Raw genomic sequence first — 22,761 nt, 5'->3', positions numbered from 1 at the left:
AAGGTTGGCCCAGACAGCCGAGACAGACAAGTGAAAGACATCAAGAGAGACACAGACAGAGCGGAAGACAGTGTCGTGGAGCCTTGCAGGGAGACAGCCAGACTGCAGGACGCGCAGTGTAAACAAGGTAAGCCCGTGCACAGAGCTTGCGGGTGCAGGTAATTACACAAAGAGACAGGAGAAATCCTCCGTTAATGGATAAAGTGCCATTTTTAATACAGGACCCTTTTCAACCTTTCATCCCAGCCAATCCTCTCCTGCCGTTCTTTGTTGTCAACAAAGGGAAAGAGCATTATGGGCGATCATTTCTGCGGTATTTTAATAACCTGGGTCAGCTCATCATGAACGTCTTGTGGCGGTGGTGGGGTGGGGTAGGTTTAGGAGTGGCACAAGCACTTCAAAGCTGTCATTCTCCCACATCGTGAGCCCTTTCACTAAAGATCTCATCAGTGTCTCTAATAGACCTGCATAGTAACGGTGACAAGAAAATACACAAACCCTGATTTGTTGAACATATGTTTGGTTTGCTTTCTGCCCAAGGCAATGAATTACATTAATTCCGGCTGCCTGTAAGGCTGAGTGGGTGGCTACACAGGGGGCCTCCGATTATGGCCATCACCCAGCCCACCACTAGGTTGGAATGGGTAATGGGGGGGCCTGGCCCTTCATTAATGTTATTAGAGTCTGAGGTAAAAGACGGAGGTGGAATAGCGTTTAGCAGCGTGGCTGAGAGATTACGGGGATTAGACATGATAATGTAACACAGACAGGGCTCTGCAGCGGGCCTGGGATTAGTGTCAGCACGCCACAGCAGGTCTGGGTTAGATAGCGGCTAATTCGGTAATGCTGGATACAGGTGACCCCCGCTCCCAGCCATCACCACCGCTGTGTTTGATGAATTCATAATGGCAGCATGATTATATGCTGAAATGGATGCCAGTCTGTGCATTCTGGCATTTGGTTCAAATGCATGTTTGACATGTTATGATGGAGCTTCTACTGTAATGGAATATGTGTGTTCCATAATTTGTTTCCTATTTCCTTGGTGCTTCTGACCAACCTACAGTAGTAGACCCCGCTTCAGTTCATTTTGGATTGATTGATTGAATACTTCAGAAATGTATATAAGGCTAAAAACACAAAAATAAGTCCTGGGGGCCTGGGCCGTGGCTCAGCGGTCCAGGCACCTTGGCCGGTAGTCCAAGTCTGGCAGTGTGCCGCGGGCTCGACTCCCGATCCCGACGGCCCTCACCACATGTCACCCCCCCAATCCCCCCCCCCCCCCCCCCATCTCTCTCCAGCCCACTGTCTGTCCCCCTATAAAAAATATAAAATAAAGGCGAAAGCCACAAAAAAACATTAAAAGAAAAGTCCTGGGGACTTGTTTCCATTGTGGTCCTATGTATTCAATTCATCAACATAGCATAACAACTATACTACTACTACTATACAAAAGAGGAGGAAAATTACATTTACCTCCTCTTATGGTCTCCTGGTAGATATTCTTTCAGGTCAATTTAGAAAGAAACCAGTGTTTCTCTACCATCTTAGCTACGCGATGCAACAGCTCACTTGCTGCTTTTGGGTCATACATCCAGACATAACACTTGCTATGCATACCTTACCTACCATGTCTATAATGCATTATGATCTGCTTTTACATTGTATCATTAGTTATAAGAACTCGTAAAAAATGCTTGTGCATATGTAACGCCTGGGTTTCGAACCCGTGTCTCCTGCATGGAAAGCCAACATCTTAACCACTAAGCCAAAGGGAATTCCCTGTAGCTCGAGGGAGATATTAGAATTTTAGGCCATCAGGCTGATGATGTGAGCCACTCGGCTACACTCACCCAACTTTTGACCTCCTCCCATGGGAACCCAATCCAGGTCACGGCACCAATGTAACGCCCAGGATTCGAATCCGGGTCTCCCGCCTGGAAAGCCTACATCTTAACCACTAAGCCAAAGGGAATTCCCTGTAGCTCGGGGGAGATCAGGCTGAGGTTGTGAGCCACTCTACACATATAACACTATAATTACAGTTATAAGCAGTCATAAATACTCATAATGTAATCACAATACATCACAAACCATTTTATAATGTCACTTTCTTATAACTATACAGTGTTATGAGAAGATTATAATACGTTATAACTAAGTATAATGCATCATAGACATGGGATGCATAGCAAGTGTTATCCAACTTTTCTTTAGAGTAAAATGACCACAAATTAAAGCAAAACCGTGCACTGGTAAATAAACAATGGAAGTTCTTCCGTCTTTGAAGCTTGTGGCTAAAACATGCGCCCATTCCAATTTACTATGTGCATTAGTTTAACAACACAATTTAGGAAGCCAAATAAACTCTCATTGCCCTTCCTGAAGCAACAGTATTCATTAATGCTTCGGTTGGTTTGTGTGGAGAGAGCGCACAGATTTTCAGGTATTCATCATCGACCACTTTTCCTCCCCCTGTTTCTTTCCTGAGGTCTGCTTGTGGCTCCGATTGCTTTCAGGAAACCCTATTTGAATATGTTGAGGGAGGCCACGGTGACTCAGGCACCCAGGGCACACTTTGATCCCGGCAGATCTGAGGGCCTTTTCTTTTTTCCATCCCGAGGTTGAACAAGTCATGGAAGCATTGCCCTGCCAGATGTTTGGAGAGCAGGCTCCTTCCTCTGTCTCAGGCTGCCGTCGCCCCTGGTGATCGCTTCCACACTGGGGCTGGAGAGTAGAGTACGTCCTGGAGTGTTTCAGGACACCAGTGGAGAAAAACAGAAAATTAGTCATGGAAATCAGATCCATCCTGTCCCAACAATCCTACCAACACACACGCACACACACACATTCATGTAAAAACACTGTCTCAGAATGCTGTACTGGTCTTTTTGATGGGCGTCAAGTCCTTTCTCGCTGATTTGATTGAGCTTATAGTTGTGCAGTGGTCCAACCCAGCCCTGTCTATTCTTTTTCAATTGAGTTAACTGGTGCATTTATATAGCGCTTTCATCCAAAGCACTTTCCATAGATTGTGCATTACATTCACCAATTCACACACCGATGGCGGAGGAAACCATGCAAGGCACCAACCTGCACTTCAGGAGCAATTAGGGATTCAGACTTCAGAGTCTTGCTCAAGGACGCTTCGACACTAACTCTGGGGGAGCCTGGGATTGAAATGGGTACCTCACGGTTTTCCCATCCGGCCGTCCTACTCTACCCCTGAGCCACTGCCACCCCACTTCTATTTCATTTTGCGTTTGACACCAGACTAGTGAACGATTCTCTCAGTCTTTAGCCAAACACCTGCAGTGCTGCGAGAAGAGAGCATCAAAGTACTTTGTACTCGTGTCACTCTTTGATGGCTGAAGTGCCCCCCTCAGATTTTGTCATGTTCTGCTGCTCCAAAAGTTACTCATCTGTCATGTAAACCAAGCACTTATAGAGTGCTACCTCTCTCCCGCCTGAATATTAATTCAATATGAATATGTTTCAAAAATGACTCACAGATGTGTAGGCACACACACACACACACACACACACACACACACACACACAGAGGGAGAGAGAGAGAGAGAGAGAGAGAGAGAGAAGCAGATATGATCAGGGTGCCACTTATGCACCTCGGTGCGGTAAACTAAACAGGATGGTGCCGAGGATCAGTCAGAGCTGACATTATGGTTTATGAAAGCTGAGCTTCTTATGCTAACAGGCTTTTTGAAGATTATAGTTGTGGTAAACATACATGTCAAGTGAGAGTGGAGTCACAACACGCTGAACACAGACACCCCAAAAACAAGGATGGGGAAAACAAGTACCCTTTGAGTTAATATGGTGTTATTGGTTATAGTTCTGCACCCTCAGTCCATACCATGGTCCAATCCATGAGTTAATATGGTGTTATTGGTTGTAGTTCTGCACCCTCAGTCCATACCATGGTCCAATCCATGAGAACTGGTATTGCTGGTGCCCTTGAGCCTGCTCTCTTCTTCACTTTCTTCGTAACATCTCTGTAAAGTCATTGGAGAGTTAGCATTAGGATGATCCATCTCACTCTCCTAGTACCCAGTTCGCTCTTCATACAGACAACTCTGAAACCACTTGTCACATGTTCCTCCCCCTAGCCCCTACTGCAGACTTGCAAAAGCCAGCTGCTGTTCATATACACACACACACATCCCCTACCACCAGCACCACCTCCTCCTCCACCACCGCCACCATCACCACCACCAGCAGCAAACATCATTTCAACATACATCTGTCAGACAAATGAACCACCCTCTCCATGTTCTCCATACAGTACTCTCCCTCCCTCTCGCTGTCTCTCAGCCTTTTGATTTATCTGTCTGTCTCCACGTATCTGAGCGCCTCAACCGGATGCCTTCAGTTTTAGGCAAATTACAGGCGCTACGCAACTGCAGCTGCAGAGATTTGGAAGGGATAGGAAAGGGACTCAACTCGACGGAAGGAGTTGCTTCTGTCTGCCTCAACCTACGTAATCCTCTTAATGTCAGTGGGAGTAGTTAACAGGATGTATATCCAAACTACTCATCATCACATTTTTCGGCAGCATAATCTCTTCAAACATAAAATCAAGGTAGAGGATGATAGTGTAACTTCTCCGTGTTAACAAAAGTGCACCGAGTCACTTGATGTAGTTTGGGAAAGTTTCTCATGCGCAAAATGCAATGGTGTCGGTGGTGGTTGTTGTGTTACTGTACACATTCCCTGTTCAAAATCAGATCAGACATTTGATGAAGTCAAATATCAGAATATTGGGTACTGAAAGTTCTTTGATGCGAAAAGGTTTTTTTTACAGAATGGATCCAGTACTATTTACATATTTTGAACAATAAAGTGATTTTTTTAACGATAAAACGAGAATTGATGACATAGTCATAATTACCAGCTGCGTTATTATATCTGCAGAATTGTGCTATGAAATGTAAATATCTGTGTCTATCTGTATTTGTGTGTGTGTGGAAACAACAGGATCTGTCCAGGTGACTCCAGAGTGTAGCCTACTACAAATGGAAACAAAGAACCCTTTTCTAACAATAAACTGAGACTGTACAAATGGACTGTTATGGGTCCATTTGGTTGTATTTGTACACTCTCGGGTAGCCCATTCTCCAAACCATCATATATCGCACCTCACGCACAGCTGTCGGTTGTAGTGCTGACATTGGCTTGGCAGGTATAAAGAAGTCTCGCGGTATCCTGCGTGGAGGTCCAGCAGGGGGCTCTGCGGAGGTCGGCGTGGGGGTCCGTGGGTACAGCAGGGGGCTCTGCGGAGGTCGGCGTGGGGGTCTGCGGGTACAGCGGGGGTCCCCACGGGGGTCCGCAGACTAGAATCCTTTGGTGAAATAACATTGGCGCACGACGTGATAAAGACTAGTGGGTTGTTGTTGCAACTTGCTGGCTGCAATGCTATCCCATTGGCTGAGAGGTTGGCTAGGCAAAAAGCATAGATATTTTAAAAATAAAATCGATGCCTCATTGGCCGCTGCAGTTCATTGGAGCCATGTGTGTCGAAGGAGGGACGGAACAATTTACACTGGGGGAGGAAGTGCGCCGGAAGTGTGGAAGGCACGCTACGTCACGCTGCCACTCAAGTGACTACTGGCCAATCACAGCGCATCTTTTCTGAGACTTATCAGACCAGAACATGCACTCTGTAACGCACACTCATGCTTACACTATGCTTCGCAAGGAATCTCAGGAAGGATTTGCCCTCTCTCTCTTGAGAAGATACGGCCCAGAGCCGGACTTTTATATGTCTATGGCAAAAAGTGTCTGGTTGCCTAACCTGCTGGCTGCAACACTATCCCATTGGCTGAGAGGTCGGCTGCATGCAAAAAGTGTCTGGTTGCCTAGAGACGAGGCAGCCAATCAAGACGATAGGTTGTCACTACGGCGGGTGCAGTACTTAGGGGCAGCCGATGAGAAAGATAGGTTGCTACTACAGCAAGTGGGCGTGAAAGCCAAGGCAATAGAAAATAGGCCAGCTGTGCTTACACAGCAGCTGGTAAAAAACACCCAATACACCCAGTGCCATTCAAAATTCATTTTGGGGGCTGGTTTTCCTGTAACTCATTAGCCCCTTTTCCTCTTATTTTAATTCACTTATTCTGCTGGCCCACAATGATGCATTATACACATGTCTGACAAATGATTGACTTCCCCCAAAGTCAGTGGAATCTTTTCCCTCTGTATGCAAAGATGTCTTTGGGAATCCCAAATCTGCCATCAGGGGAAATGATTGATTTCGGTGTGAAAAATGTGTTGTAAGTAACAACATCCTCTGCCTGCATTAGTGAAAGACAGATGCAGGCACTGCCCCGTGGTGCATTAACTGCAGAACCTAGTGATTTTCCTAGTGAGTCTTATAATTCAAAGCACATGAGTTACCATTTAACTACGATGTCCCAAATCAAGACATTGGTAATAAATCACATGGGAGTCCTGAAATGTTCTGGAACTCCTCTCAAAGTTTGACTGCAGATATCTATTATTTGGGGTCTCTCTGTTTGCAATTGTGTGTGTGTGTGTGTGTGTGTGTGTGTGTGTGTGTGTGTGTGTGTGCGTGTGCGTGTGCGTGTGTGTGTGTGTGTGTGTGTGCGCGCGCGTGTGCGTGTGCGCGTACACGTGCCTGCCTGTGCTGTATTGTACATCTGTCAGACTGTGTGTGTGTGCGTGCTACGTGAGCAGAGAGGGAGGTTTGTGAGGTAAAGCGAGGGGTCTGGGTTGCACATGCCTCATTTAGACATCAAAGAACCCTGCTGATGATTTTTCCTTATAATCCATGCCTTTTGGTGCCTCTCCTCTCCATCTGAATAAACAAAGCTCACTCTGGCCTGGGAGAAGTCAGGTGATCCCAGCACGTGAGTCAGGAAGGAAATCGATACATCTCTAATTTATTCCACCAAAAAAAAAAATCCCTTTTAGCGGTTCTTTTATGTTGTTTCTCAGCAGCATTCTGATTTTCCAGGGGATTTCAAAGTGGTATTTAGAGATGTAATGCGAGTCATGTGCTTCCCTTTGAAAATGAAAGAAACACCTATCTCAAAAAGAATTCCCATCCTTTTTATCTCAAGAAGCAAGCATGTACAATATGTCGGTCTTTCACGAAGAGGAGTAAATACATTCTGCCAGGCTTTCTTTTGATAGGGAGGAATCAATATTGTTTGAATTCCACCGCTTCTGTATTCCCAGTTGACCATTATTCCTTCCCCACCCCAAAACACCAGACGTTACCCTTGATCATTTAGCAGCCCTTGTGTAAGCCACTGTCTGACCCTCTCCAAGATCTGCCTGCCTGCCTGGGTCCAAACAGGACTCCCATGCCAGAAGCTGCTTTGGCAGCCTGTGTTGCCTGTAAGATATCTACAGGAACAGCATTCCTCTGGGGCTGGCCTGGATCAAATGGCAGTGATTTCCCCAACAGAGGCGGAGATGGGAAGCCTGACCCATCCTCTGATCTGCTACATGCCTTAATGGCTGCGGGTCAGGATGGATAAATGGTCATGTTGAAAAGCCCTGCGTTGTGTTTCTTCAGGGCTGCACTAATAGAGTAGGTTTCTGGAACAACTGCAAGATCATCTTTTTTTTTTTTTTTCATGGTGGAAGGTCTGAGACCAACACAGAAAGCATCTCCTCGGATGTCCATCAAGGAGTCTGTGGTTCACTAGCAGTGAATGCCGTTCGGAGTCAGAATCGTGAAAGTTACGTCAAACATACATTTTCTCCCGGAGAAGAAGTGCAACAAACTTAATATATCATTAACAATAAAGAGACAATATGACGTAATGAATGGTAAATGGTGCATTTATATAGCGCCATTTATAAAATTTCCCTTTATTGTCAATGGCGTTTACGAAACAAACATTGAACTAAAGACAAACATTAAACCTGCGCCCCTCAACAATAGGGATGGGAATCTGTGATATTTTGTCACAGTCAAATCCTCAGTTAATTTAACTCGGAGGAATTGAGTTATTGTGCTAATTCCTTGCTTTAGTTTCTCTTCGACTGGGGAGTGATAAAAAGACAGAGTGCATGATACCTGATATCAGCCCTAGGACGGATTCAGCTGCAGCTGGTGAATCAGTGCAAGCTGGATTGCCACTGCACGCTTTGAACTGCAGAAGGAACTCAGCATGTCAAATTAGCACCATGATTGTTGAATTTGTTGCATTTCAAAAATACTTATTGTGGGGTCGCTGGCGGTCTCAGCAGCCGAACATCTTGCTGGCGACACGTTGCTGCATGGTTATTACTTCAGTGTCACTCGCCTGGTCTTGCCTGTTCTCAGCGGCTTGCTCTTAAATCTTGCATTTTATCTGCAGTTTTAACCCTTTTCTCAGAAGCTGGAGTTGATGATGTAGAAACCTCACTGGACTGAATTTGGAATAGGTTCTAGGCGTATCAGGGGCCCCCAGGGGCCACGTGTGCAGATCGGTGTTGTGGCTGACATCAGTGCATGTTGAAAATCTCCATATATGTGCATTTTGATGTGGCCCCTGGGGCTACTATTTCTTTTGTTTCTGACAAACATCTGTATGTTGAAAACATGTTGAAAATCTGTATGTGCATTTGGTACTGTTTGTATTGTCATGATAATAGTGCATGCTGATCTCCATATATAGTACGTGCATTTGACCTCTGACTCATTGTACCCATTGTCAGAGTACTTAGTGCAGTATCCTTATCATAGTACTTGGAGACCAGTCTATGACATCAGTAGTCTGTACTCTGACAAGACTGACATCATATTGAGATTTCCATATATGGGCATATATCGGAGGATCTGGACAACCGCCAATCCAGCCAATTAAATGTTTCCCCTTTTTGAGGGGTGCTAGCCCCTCCTATACACAGGAATGTTTGTCTTTAGTTCAATGTTTGTTTTGTAAACGCATTGACAATGAAGGGAAAATTTACGTCATAATGTCATTTACGTCATATTGTCTCTTTATTGTTAATGGCGTTTAATGTTTGTGTTTGCACCGTTTGTTTTATATGACCATTACATCACCTAATCAACATGAGTTAGACTTTAATATATTAGCGCCCCTCACTTCACACGGGTGTGATTTTTTACTTTATTTCTAGGAAGGCTGTAGAGTACTGAGTCCTTTTAGGTTGGCTGTTTTTTGTGTTACGTGGCATCCAAGTATATAGACTTTTAATGTTGGTTTTATCCAAGGGCAAACCAAAACAAATCAACATGCCTGACCCGTGACGTCATGTGGCAGCTACACTGGGCGCCCCTCAATTCACATGAGTGTGATTTATTTTCTTCCCCACTTCTGCTCTCACACTAGCCGTGGCTTTCCCCTCTGCTCGCCAGCGGCAGCAGGGCTACTCTCACTCTGTGTTAAAACTGTTGTTGTTAATCGGCGCAATCAATTCTTACCCTTTTCTGTATTGTATCAATAAAACACACCTGTGTGAAGTGAGCGGTGGAACTATACTGTAGTTACTTGCGCAAGCAGAGCGTCTGCTTGCATACTTTGGGAGCAGCCATAGCTGAGTGGGTTGAGGGGCCATTTGGGAAACAGAAGGTCCCCCCGGGTTGCGCCCCAGTCTATATATCGAAGTGTCTCTGAGCAAGACACATAGGGCTCCATTTTTGTCTCATCTTTCTAAAGCCACTATTTGGGGATTTAGGAGTGGGGAAAGGGTGTTCCCCCACTAAAGTAGGTATTTTGGTTACCTGTCTAAATCCCTTAAACACCTCCGTTACCCGTTATATTATGCATAGGTGTGGTTTGGGCGTTACAATAATTAAACGAATCACCAGTCCACGTGCCATTGCCTTTAATAGATCCCTTATGCGTTGCCCGTTAGTGCTATATTGCTTCATAGCCTAAGCCCGCTGCTGCCTTGAAGTCTCACTTGTGCTTCTCCACCAGCACAGAGCCAAGAACACTCGTCTTTTCATTGAATCACAACTCGTTCAAATCTTGCTCATTTTCAAAGTTCTATGTAAACTAGGGAATTAGGGCTTTCATTTGGTATATAGATCGTGCATGTAGGCCGTCTCTACGGAACGGTATGAAGTGAAAAGGAAAGTTCGGAAAGTTCGGATTTAGACATCATTAAACCCCATTTGCTGCTATGAGGTGATGAACTGAATGAGCAAATGGAATCGCGCATGCCGCACGCCTGGCACAAATAACATACGGTTTACGGGTACTTTTAAAAAGCACTATCGCTTTCCCAAATGTGTTTGACCAAAATAGCAATTTAGGGGAAAGCGTGCCAGCACGCCCATGACCACACCTCTAGGCGCAAATACCGGTGTCGGCAAAAAAGATAGCGGGTGATGCTGGACGAAAATACCATTACGGGACAGAAAGCTCCTATATTCGTAATTTTCGGGCAGCGGCTGAATTGCGGGCCGCGCTGCGGGTAAAGGCTGCGACAAAATTGGAGCCCATAGGGCCAGATTCACAACGGAAATTTACGACCAGGTGTAAATTAAGTGCGTAATGACAGCGTATTAATCCGTCCGATCAAGCTCACGTGTCATTCACCGCCTCTTTCCCAAGCGATTCGCCTGGTGTCGCCTGGTATAATTGAACATCCACGCCCATTTCACGCCATATAAGGTAACAGGAAATATCTTTCCTCGGGTGAAAAACGTCATATCACAGCCTCAAATGTACAGATCCCCAAGCTTACAATGTCAACGCAGTGCTCCGGGAGGCATCGAACCACTTGAGCTTGTAGAGCAGCTTATTTTGACAGGCGAGCCTCTCGCAATATCAACTGACTGAACGTTGTAAAAGTATTCTAGACTACTCTCACGTATAATGCAACTCTAGTTAACTTATTTATTTAAGTTCAAGCGCAGGACCAAGGCTATAGGCTACTTGGCAATTATATTATAAAAGCCCTTCCTATTGAACACTCGCCTTTGCAGAGGTAAAAAAGATATCCGATATTTCTTTATCAGAGCTGCATTGATTCATGGGGGGATTACAGCCTGCAACTCACTGTTGTAGGCTGTATATCTGAATCATGCCCGGGGAATTAATTTGTTCTAGACACGTAGCTTGTATGGGATCACGTAGGCTGATCAGCTGATTTTGACAGGCACTCGCAATGTCAACTGACTGAACGTTATGAATTATAAGCTCTCACTGCAGGCCTGTTTATTTTAGTTCAACCTCAGGACCAAGGCTATACTTGGGAAATTATATTATAAAAGCCTTTTCTTTTTTGCTCACTCACACCACAGGGGAAGTCCGTCTTTTAGATTACTATCATCTCACTGTCGTCTGTCCGAATGGCATGGGGAATGGATTTGTTCTCGACTATTTAAACTTTCAACCATACGGCGGGTAGCCTATATATCCTCTTCGTCAGAGGCTACAGTATGAATGGTTCATTTCATGATGTCGTCATATTAAAATGATTCGCGGGACATTTGGCGTTAGTTGGCACTTGGCATCTAGCCTGATGGAAGTTTTATGCTGAGGCACCAAACTTTTGATTGATCTCATGACATGATGAGATCAATGCAGTAGCCTACAGTAGTAGCCTACAGTAGTAGCCTACAGTAGTAGCCTACAGCTACAGTTGCTATTATAATGAGTTAATGGCAGCGCAGCGACATTAAGGCATGCATATCCTACCTTTGGAGGAGAGCGCTGGAGAGGTGAGCTGGCTTAAAACTATGACTGGCCGACTTTCAAACACGCTGATGCCATTCAATAATGTGGTCTTCTATTTTTTATATAATTAGCCGATGGCCGCAGTAACCCTCGATTTTGCTTGGTTCTCCCTCCTCTGAGGGGACAGGGGGGAGATGCCCAGCACCTCCAGGGAGCTGGGGGGGGTGCAGTGCCGCCCCGTCAGCCCGCCGACAGTCCACCTTCTCGGGTCGATAGTGACTGTCAGTCTGCTGTCTGTCTGACAGACCGTCATGTTTGTGAACTATAGAATGCATGCATACAGTATAGGCATACAAGCGCAAGCTGCACGATACATGATCTATTTCGGCTATATGTATATAGGCTATCGGACTATTAATTGAATCAGCATGAAGACTAAAGCATTCTAAATAAATATACGCATGCCTTGATCACTGGTACACAACCCTCCGAGCTGACTTGGAAATGAGCGGATTTTACGACCAACGTCCGCCAACGTCACGTCCAAGTTCAAATGATTCCACACGTAATGTGGGAATGCTCGTAAATGTCCGTACGCTCACGATATGAGCGTAAACGGCGTTGTGAATCTGGCCCATAGTCCCTAATTGCTCCACAATGTGCTGCCCGGTAGCTGCACACTGCCCCTGATACTTAGGATGGGTTCAATGCAGATACCACATTTATATATACATATACAGTGACGTGACAAATTCTGCACATGAGTTGCATACTACATTGTTATTACTGGTATTATAACCCAAGACAAACAACGTGTCACGTTTTGGGACAATTCACACCCGTTAATACACACACACACACACACACACACACACACACACACACACACACATTTCGATTTCTTTATTTGAATCCACAAATTACAATTCATTTTACAAGGAAACAAATATAACGGGGTTGACAGTTCATGTTCACTTAAGGATACACATGGCACCTCCTCCTCCACACAGACAAACTGCCTATAACAGCCGAAACGGAACAGTATTTGGCAAGTTCTTTGGCTTTGCTTTTTGTCATGCCAGCTATTCTTAGGCCACTCAATAGTAGTGAGAAAAGAACCACCATACCAAGGAGTACAGTGTATTTTAACAAAACCTCTAAGGCACTGAAGCATACAGTAAGTAAAGCTGATATCACAGAACTGCTAGGAACTTTCTGGGCATTACCAAAGTCTAAATTTAGTAAACCTATGCTGGTTTGAATAACACGAAGAAAGCAGAGGATAGATGGTGCGGTGGCAGGGGCTCTGGTCTTTGATGTATAGAGGATTGAGATGTGATGAGGTCTGTTCAAAGTGAGATGGAAAAAGCAAATGCAGCTTTAGTCAAGGTTGGGAAGCCAAGGTAGGAAGCTGATGAGGGAATGCCCTGTCTCACTGAAAATGCAGTGCGAAGAAGATGAAACGTTATCTAACATTAAATATAGATGCTTCCTTGTAAAGGTGTCTGGATTTTGAAACATTTTTGTAAGCAATAAATCTTGAAATGCTCTCATAGAAGAGTGTGGAAAAAACGTCATAATTGTCTTATGTTTGATTATTGAGGTGATCACGTAACATCACTTGTTATCTCTAAAGACAACAGTGATATTCCACATTGTGTGACGTGATGCATAAAGAATAGTTCTATTCACTTTGATGAACATTGGGAGAAAACATTGTTGGCCTGGCAAAGTTAATGCCTTTACTAACGCAGCCAGTCAGTGGGTGGCATTGAGGCAGGGTGTGCAGATTGCTTTTCACTCAGTTCTGCTTAAACAAGCATTTGACACTGGGCGGAGAAATGCCATCCCCCCTTTTCAGTATAATGTAAATACAATGTGTTGTGGTTTGTAGAACATTGGTCATGGCATCTCGGAGCTATTCCAGACAGTTCAAGGCTACTTTAGTATGATCTGAAACCCAGCATTGATTTTTCTTTCTTTGCTTAGGTAGTCAAAATTATGAAAAGTATACAATTCCACATTAGTGCAGTATTAGTATATACATTTATATTTAAAGGGGAGTGCATACTCCCCTTTTCTTATTTTAAGGAGAGAGAAAATCAGTAGAAGACCGAGATAATGTAGGCGAGACGCACCTGGAAGTCTTGTGGTTGGTAGGATGTAAATAAGCCAACAAGGGCATGTGTGGTTCCGGAGGTTAATCATCTTAACCACTATGCCACCAACAGACATGTTGTACTTTGCTATAATTTAGCCGCAGTGTGTTGACAAATTCTCATATGTAAATATAGACACCTGTCTGCAGGGACACATTTATTTCTAGTTTATTCCATTTTACTGGGAAAGCATATCCACTCAATTGCAATAATCTTACATCAGTCATTTTTTAAATGTATACAGTACATGTTTTACCACTTAACCCATTTTGGGCGGGAACCCCTTTTGGTGTTTTAAACATGTTATAATTTAGCTATTGAAAAATAGCAGATCTACAAGCTCATAGCGCGCCACCGAGTGGAGCGCTATGAGCTTGTAGGTCTGCTATTTTTGAAAAATCGTGAAAATATTTATTTCAGAAAACTGGAGGATTTAGAAGATTTTTTTTTTATTTCGAGGTCAGGCCTAATAACACATTGAGACGAGGATTGCAGTAAAACCCTCAGTTTTAATTGAACTATGAGGATTTCACTGTGTGTGGATGTTGCTCTTGTCATTGAGGTGGTGGTGGTGCTTATTGTTCAGTGGAGCTCAATGCCCCTGCATGGCTCTGGGCTGAGGCTCAGTGGTTCTCCTCTGTTGCAGGTCCAGTGGTGAAGCTCCAGCACAGAGCTCATTGCCCCATGGCTCTGGGCTGTGTCTCAGTGGTTCTCCTCTGTTGCAGGTCCAGTGGTGAAGCTCCAGCACAGAGCTCAATGCCCCATGGCTCTGGGCTGTGTCTCAGTGGTTCTCCTCTGTTGCAGGTCCAGTGGTGAAGCTCCAGCACAGAACCCCTCGCCGACGGGGCCAGCAGCTCAAGCTGCTCAACAGCCCTGAAGACAGCATCTACTATAACCAGCTAAATGTGAGTTCAAAGTGGCGATAAAAGGCCTTTGTCTTGACTTCGGTTCCAGATGATAATACAATTAAATCTACCTGTGCCAGACCCCTGGAGCCCCGCCCCCACGCTTCTCTGCCTCTTGTCTTGAACATGTGCTTATGTTCTTTATCTGCTGCTTTCATGTCAGGATGTCTGCCTTCACGGTGAATAATTGATGTGGTTTATCAAAGCTGAGCAAGATGCATGCTTCATCAGGCTCACTTGAGCCCTTTGATCAAAAAAAATTATGCTGTGACTTCTGATATTATCAGCATCTGCTCGCATTCAACACAAAATCACTTTGAATTAAAAATTAATGACTCTCTGCTCATCTTTTGACTGTGCGCTCTTGGCCCTATCCTCAGAGAACTCTAGATTACCAGGGGAGCAAGAGGAAGCCGAGGAAACTTGGGTAAATAACTGCTTTCCTACTTACAGCAACTCTAAACAGAGCGGGTCCTTTGTGGAATTGAAGAATCCAGAAATGGAGTTGTTTTCTTATAATGTAAATGGAGTTCTGAAAATACCAGGCTTTTCATGAGCAGTTGCTCTGCGTCGTTAGAGACCGGGTTACATATTAAGGCTTTGTCAGCATGCTAATTTTAATTGTTCATGGTCTGACTTGTATTTGTTCTATAAATGATATTCTGGTTTTAGTCGACAAGATTAGAAACAGTCAGAATTCACAATCCCATCAGCAAATATTGTTCTTTTATTCTATTTTGTCCCCCTCCAGGGTTATAGATGATGATGTGCCGTTATTTTCTCAGTTGTAACATACCACTTTTTCCCCATCTTCTTTCCCATCTTCCACAGTCAAGTCAAAGTGCTGGACAGCGAGGATGAGTACTACAAATTATTGTCAACTGTGGAGTCAATCCCAGAGGAAGACTACGGGGCTGGGCCCCCTCCCACCTCGTCTAGAGGGCCTCTTGTCAGTCAGAGCTGAGCCTTTACAGCCCTGTCAGCCGGTAAGACAGCAGCACCGGACAGATAAACAAGACATTCCAAAGAACAGCGGATGTGGTGTGCACAGCATGTAACAATGACACAACACACAAGAGATATGTTATATTTGTGGTGAATAATCACACTGCGTTGTTTTTAGCAGTTGCTTAAAATCTTGAGAAGTAATAGGTTAAGTGCATTGTATTATTGGCACTTTAAAAAAAATCAGGAGTTGCCTTACAACCGACATCAAACGGGTTCAGATGTTTCATAAACAAGTAACAAATTAATAGCAATGACCAGAACAGCAAAGAAAATGTGACCTCATGTGGTGCAGTGGGAGGAGAAGACTAATTCAAAATTATATAGAGTATTGTGACTAAAAAGAACACGTGGAGAACATTTAAATTCCAAGCTTCCATTCACAGCATCAGATTCTCTGCTGTGCCCACGGCGGGTGGGGTGGAGTTCATCCTCATATAGGCAGGGCGCTGAAAACTCTGATTTATTTTCAAGCATAATGTCTATTGTCTAAGAAAACGTTACTCCCCCTTACAAGTTGCCCTACAGTGGGATCTCTTGTAGTTAGAGAGGATTTGCTGCCTGTATGCCAGAATCACCAAACAGACAGACACAGCGAGCCAGTGCATTTACTCTAAGAACAGGAACCTTCTCTGAAGAAATTAAGTATCGGGTACAGGGCTGGCGAGTTGATTTGTAGTGCCTTCTTTTTTTCTTCTTTTCCCCCCTTTTTTTTTTTTTTTTTTTTTTTACAATTTGCATAATCATTTACTGCATCTCTCTTTGTTGACACCCCAGGGCTCTAGAAGAGATTTTGATCTTAATAGGAAGAGTAGGGTGGTATGAGTGAAGATCTTATACTCAGCGGGGAAAACATTAGAGCCCTGCCTGGATAGCAAGACTGGCCTCAGATCGGTTTCAGGTTCACTGGAATCCCTGTGGGTTTGGTGAAACCCTAGGTGGCCACCTGTGCACAAAGCTCAGTATACTGTAAGGGTCAGGCCCGGTGAATATTCACTCACCAGACATTCATTTTACCACACTCCATCTAAACATGATCAATTGACAGTGTATTATTCATTCTTGTTCTATGCATGAAAAAGCCTTTTGTTCTAAAGATTATCCCTTACCAATAATTCATCACAACTTTATTTGGACTGTGACAGGTGTAAGAGAGACAGGAAATGTTGACATGGAGCGGGGAGGCGAATGACACACAGCAAACGGGAAACGGTCCGGGTGGTCAAACTGGGGACACGCGTAATAAAGAAGGGGTGTACTAAACATTAGCCTATCGGGTTGCCCTATACTTCTTTGTATAGTCATTCCAAGTTATTGGTAATGTACTGTAAATTATAAATATCTTCTTTGAAGTGCACAACTGTCTTTGAATACTATTTTTATCACAAAACTATCGGATGGATCTTAGTTAATCCTACAGCGCAGAACAAATCACATAGTTATGTAAGCTCAACCTAAAAGCACATTCAAAGATTTTAATAAATCAAGAATAAACTCTTATTTGCATGTAGAAGCAGTGTATATTATTTGTCATGCTTTAACTATGTACAAATAAGAAATCCATTTAAAATTGCAGTATTGCAATAACAGCCTGTCCATTGTCAAAGTTAGTTCAAAAGCGTTTCACCTCCGGTTGTAGTCATAGATCCACCAGTAATTAGAATACTCGTTGCACATTACTCCCTTGGTGGGGATAGTTGGTTCCTCTGAAGCGTAGTCTGAAATAGGTCACCCCAGCACCCTGTAGTGTGTCTTAAAAGTACACTGAATCAATTAAGTGTGATCATGCTCCCTTGATTATTTTGGCCCTGTTTTACCATGGAGAGGAATTTCAAATAGGCTCACTAGGCTGAATAACAAGGTTGGACTGTGGTGACATATGGTGCCACCGTGCCAGAGTGGGTGATTCTTTCCCTGTTTTTCTCTGCCAAATTAAGTCCCTGGCTGATTGCCTGCTTTTAGCATATGAGCAGAGGTGTGTTTTTTTAAATGCCTTGGTTGGCTGATTATGTGTTGTAACAGCAAATGTTGTGAAATAATATTGTCATCTATCCTGTGTTCAGATGATGAACCGAATCCAGGAGTGTGAGTCTGCCTTTACAGGTCTCAGCAGTGGGACACTGAGGCGCAGAGACTATGTCAAGTCAACATCTGAGCCTCGCCACCTGTGCTTTCTTTAATACCTCTCCCTAAATCTACCTCCGTCTTGTTTTTCCTCATTAAAACTGACTGCATCTGGTACGAGAGAGGGCTCCTTTAATGTGGCCAGCCTTACGGCTGGTGTTATTCTTACCATTTCAGCTATTTGCTGCAAACACCGTGCTTTCATTAAAACCACAGCTATACCAGCCTGAAACCTTCTTATCCAAAGTTGCAAACCACATTCATGATGCTGCACTAGCTGCAGCCTCAACACATAATGAAATGCTTTTATTTTCTACTGAAGTGCGCTTAGCTTTTCACCTAATAGTGATGTTTCACTTCAAAGAGAGAACACGATTAGACCAACATTGTCGTGTTTCTATATCCTTTGAGTTCAAAGTGAAAGTTTGAATACCAATGTCGCACGAACAGTCCTTTCAGGCACACTGTTTAATGCAGTTTATGTGCATTTTATATAATTATGAGTATAGTCTCACACTTGCGATTTTCACCACTCTCAAATATTATCATGTATTGCTACATAAGCGTACCAGTTTTTACCTTAATGAAAGATTCGTGTTAAGACTAAATTTGCTTTAGCTAATTTGTTTTAGTAAGTCTGCTTCCTCTGCTATATTATTTAGGACAACCGATGCTTTCAGCTGGTATCAACCTGCCTTAACATTGTGATACACATTGTGAGTCAGGTAATGGACTGAATGATGCCAAAGGAGACTGACGTGAACAAGTATGATTCAATCAGACGTCAGATGTGTTGAGGGCTCTGAGCAAAAAGAACATTCCCCAAAGACTGCATTAATAAAGAAACTGATTGAGCAGGAGAGAGAGAGAGAGAGAGAGAGAGAGAGAGAGAGAGAGAGAGAGAGAGAGAGAGAGAGAGAGAGAGAGAGAGAGAGAGAGAGAGAGAGAGAGAGAGAGAGAGAGAGAGAGAGAGAGAGAGAGAGAGAGAGAGAGAGAGAGAGAGAGAGAGAGAGAGAGAGAGAGAGAGAGAGAGAGATAAAAGAGCCTGTTGAGTGCATACATCAAAGGGCTCTTAATGACAAGGGATGCCATTAGGGTTACACTGGCTTTTGTTTCTGCTTCCTCACACCTGCAATTTATTGCAGACATTCTATGGACTGTTTGCATTTGCATGAATATAAAATTCATGCAGGATGGGGAATAGAGCTTCCACCCTCTAATGTCGGCAATGACCAAATACTTTGCTCAAAATTGCGGCTTCCTTTTCACTTTCAAAGGAGTGCAGCCACTCTCACTTGCTTCTTCATTTTGAAGAGGGTTGGAACTAGAGAAAGGCTTACACAGAACAATAGAAACTGTGTAAAAACAAAATGTTATCCTGTATGCCATGAAATTTGTTTACTTAAAACTTTTTTCTCCCCTTTTTTCCTTTTGTTCCTGATGCCTCCGGTGCTGGAGCGGGATTTGACAAATCAGAGCGTGAAATTGTGATTAGCCTCTCTCAGTTTGTAGACTGAGCAGGGCCCTCACAGACTTGGCATGGCCAAAGGTGTAACCTGTTTTGTTTTGCCTCGGCACTGCTCTCCCAGATGGTGGGACCAGCTGCCATTGAATAAACGCTGGACGGGCAACAGTGTGAGAATTACCACGGCCTTGTCTTAGTTCGGGATGCATGACAGAAAGCCTGTTGTTTTTTAACACTGCCAGGAGGTATACAAACATATCACCTAATGCTTCACCAAATGACCTTTTAATTGAGGTCATTGTCAAATGGGTGTCTGAGGCAGGACTGCAAAGAAAATATAGTATTTTCTGTATATATAGTAGGATCATACAGCTTTCAGTTCAGCAGTTTGCTGCTCCCCTGGAGCAGCTAGGAACAAAACCTATGGCTTTCCATTCTCATGTTAGCCTCTTTACCACTGAAGAAGTAAATATCACAAGTACATTGCTTTCAATAGAGAATTCTACCAGTTTCACAGACCCTTACTACAAGGCTGATAGAGGTGTTTTCCCCTTGATACCTCCATATGAATACTGAATATGATACATCTTTCCTGCAGTGTTCCTGGGAGAGCACTGCAGGCTCTAGCAAATGATTATGAAGGGGAGAGTTTCCTTCTTAAAAGCTGGATTAACACACCCAGGGTGGGCTGAGGGAAGGTAAAATGACCTGTCCCGCCTTTCATGACCCCAGGCCAGACTTGCGCATTGCCAAGGCTTTGCTCTTGAATATGCAGAGATCCCCGGCTTCATATAGGCTAGAAGGAAGGAAAAAAAGAGAGTTGTATCGCATTGCAGGGAAAATTAGTGAGACCAAAGTTGGAGTTTCTCTGTGTTGGGGGCTGCGAACAATGGCAGCTTTCTGTCAGAGAGCAACTTCAAAGGTCTGCTGAATGACTGCTCTGAGTTATACTTTGTTGTAGATCACTGAGGAAATTCACAGATGTTTTCTCATACGAGACACCATTATAGCGGCTCAAGTACCCAGTAGCCTCAAGCGCCTCTCCCCTCTCTCTCCCTCACTCACTCCTTCTCACTCTCAAGCTCACACACGCACGCACGCACACATGCGCACGCATGCACGCACACACACACACGCACGGCCGCACACACACACACACACACACGCACACGCACACGCACACGCACACACACACACACACAGTCACACACAACCTCACACTCACACACACACTCTGTCTCTATCTCTTGTATGAGACAGATGTGGAACCTGTTTTCTCTCCAACTGTCCATCGGATATGGAAAGTTTAAAAAAAGGGTTCATGTTGTGGCATTGCACCGCAACTCAATCAAATGCGCATCTCGCACTGTCAATGGACTCAGAAGTTTGGAGGCTTTATGCAGCAGTGTTGGCTTTGCCTCATGCATTTTGCGTGAATTCTCTCCTATGCGTTGTAAATGATTCTGAATAAAATGAGAAGCTAAATTCTTAAACCCCAGGGGGGTCCAGGAGGAAAATCCGCAACATCGGAGTTGGAACTGGAGACCAATTGGGTCTCCATTGACCCGCTGAGCGCTGTTCAGAGGTGGACAGCCGCTGCCCCCACCGGCAGGGGCAATGGGGCTCAAGAGGTTTTAATGGGATGAGATGTGTCAAAAGTGAGAATTGAGAAATATTTGGAATACGCTGCAAGGCCTTTAAGGCCCCGACAGAAGAGGCTGAGAAAAGGACCCATGACATTACTAGTGGATAAAGATGATCATCTGCAACGGTCGCGTTTGTTGGTCGTGTCTGTAAACGGCCAAATTGTCACCAAATGGAAGCATAGGATCAGAGCTTGTACACAATCTGTTCTCTGCGGTAATTCCGCTGAGTTCTTGTCTGAACACCGCGGCCTCGGATTCCGTTCGTGCCTGATAATCACTAGGGCTGGACTGGGTCAAAAATGCATCCCTGACATCTGGCCCAAAACATATTAAAGCAAGGGGGGCGGCCCATTCATTGGGTGGCCCACTGGACATTACGTCAAGTGGCCAGTCCAGGCCTGATAATCACAGACGAGTTTGCAAAGCTGTGCTTCGAACGATGATGTCATGTTGTCCTGTTTAAAGGACCACTTCACCACTTTTCAACATCTCTTCATATAATTGGTCCTCACTAATGTTCATGATAAAACACCACAATTTTTTCCTACTCAGTCTGTGTCTCATAGGAGGGCTTTGGGCAGTTCGGACACCAGTGACATCATCATTAGACAGATTATTTTTTAAACAAGATTTGATTTAAAATATATTTAGATTTGTATTATCGTGAGAACGATGGCTTCAACTTTTGCATTGCAACATTTTAGGAAAAGAAAGCCTGCCGTTTCTATTAGCTTGGATTCATCATTGATGATGTCACTGGTGGACGGGTTTCTGAACTGCACACAGCCTTCCTAAAAAATGGTGGTATTTTATCATGAACATTAGTTAGGACCAATTATAGGAAGAGAAGTTGATAAGTGGTGAAGTGGTCCTTTAACTTTCAATGTGATCTATCCATGCCGATCTTTTTTACGTTTTCCAGGGGTACTTTTCTCTGCTTGCGTCGAGGAATGCTGCTTGCGTTGCGTAGAGTTGGGGATCGTTCCCAGACTGACGGACGACGTAAGGGAAGTGAGAAATTTCTCTCACCCTCCGTTGCTTTAGTGCTTTCTGTGTCGATTACGTTCAACTCTGTACAGCACTTAACATCTTGTGCATGTATTTCTCTCTCTCTCCTCTACAGATTGCCTTCTTCAGCTCTGAATTGGACCACAACCAAAAAGAATTGTCATAACAGTGCACTCAACATGTATTGTATAATTGATTTATTTCTTGTAAATTGTTGTTTTATAATGAGTAAAATTACTGTTTTAATTTCAATTTTGTATTGTATTATCTGAGTAAAGTTATGTTAACTGTAAATCTATGGTCATTAATTAATGTTCCTTTTCTTTTCACATTGATCATGATGCTTGGTTATCTTTATGGGCAGAATGTTTAGTTTTTGCTTACAACATATACAATTGTTTTCATTAAACGTAATCTGTATCTCAACTACTGATTTGTATAGAAATCTGGAGTTCTGTGATTACTTGTACAGATATTGAAGAAATTTGCCTCAAACCACTTGTACATGGATATTAATCTCTAAGAGTGGCTATCTTATAAATCCAAAATATTTGCTATAAATTTTGAAAAATTAGACTGCTACATCTTGTCTTGTCTTGTGTGGATGTTTTCTTTTAAATATCACATTAGTTTCTGGGGATGATAACAAACTGGTAGTTAATGTATTATCAACTATACCTGTTACTGTACATGCAGCTGTATCGGCTTTAATTGGTTATCAATATTTCAACCCTGTCCCTATTGGTGGCTGACTAGTACTCTTCCAAGTTATAAATGCATCTAACATGCATGCAAAATTGAATTATCTCTAGGGCCATCCAT

The 22,761-nt window shown here is 43.7% G+C and overlaps 1 protein-coding gene across 3 annotated transcripts in view; it reads left to right on the top strand.

The window, feature by feature from the left end:
- Positions 1-22,480, top strand: part of myo3b (myosin IIIB) — a gene marked incomplete at its 3' end in the record, with an annotated part of 89,790 nt that extends 67,310 nt beyond the window's left edge. For all 3 annotated transcript variants that reach the window (XM_079517875.1, XM_079517874.1, XM_079517876.1), the window contains 5 exons: positions 4-127; positions 14,591-14,691; positions 15,072-15,118; positions 15,523-15,677; positions 22,055-22,480. In XM_079517875.1, the coding sequence (XP_079374001.1) occupies positions 4-127; positions 14,591-14,691; positions 15,072-15,118; positions 15,523-15,655 (405 nt within the window). The remainder of the gene's footprint in view (positions 1-3; positions 128-14,590; positions 14,692-15,071; positions 15,119-15,522; positions 15,678-22,054) is intronic.
- Positions 22,481-22,761: the final 281 nt, after the last annotated feature.

The sequence above is a fragment of the Electrona antarctica genome, assembly GCF_951216825.1.
Source record: "Electrona antarctica genome assembly, chromosome: 13".
Taxonomy (NCBI): domain Eukaryota; kingdom Metazoa; phylum Chordata; class Actinopteri; order Myctophiformes; family Myctophidae; genus Electrona; species Electrona antarctica.
This window is presented reverse-complemented; position numbering and strand designations above follow the sequence as displayed.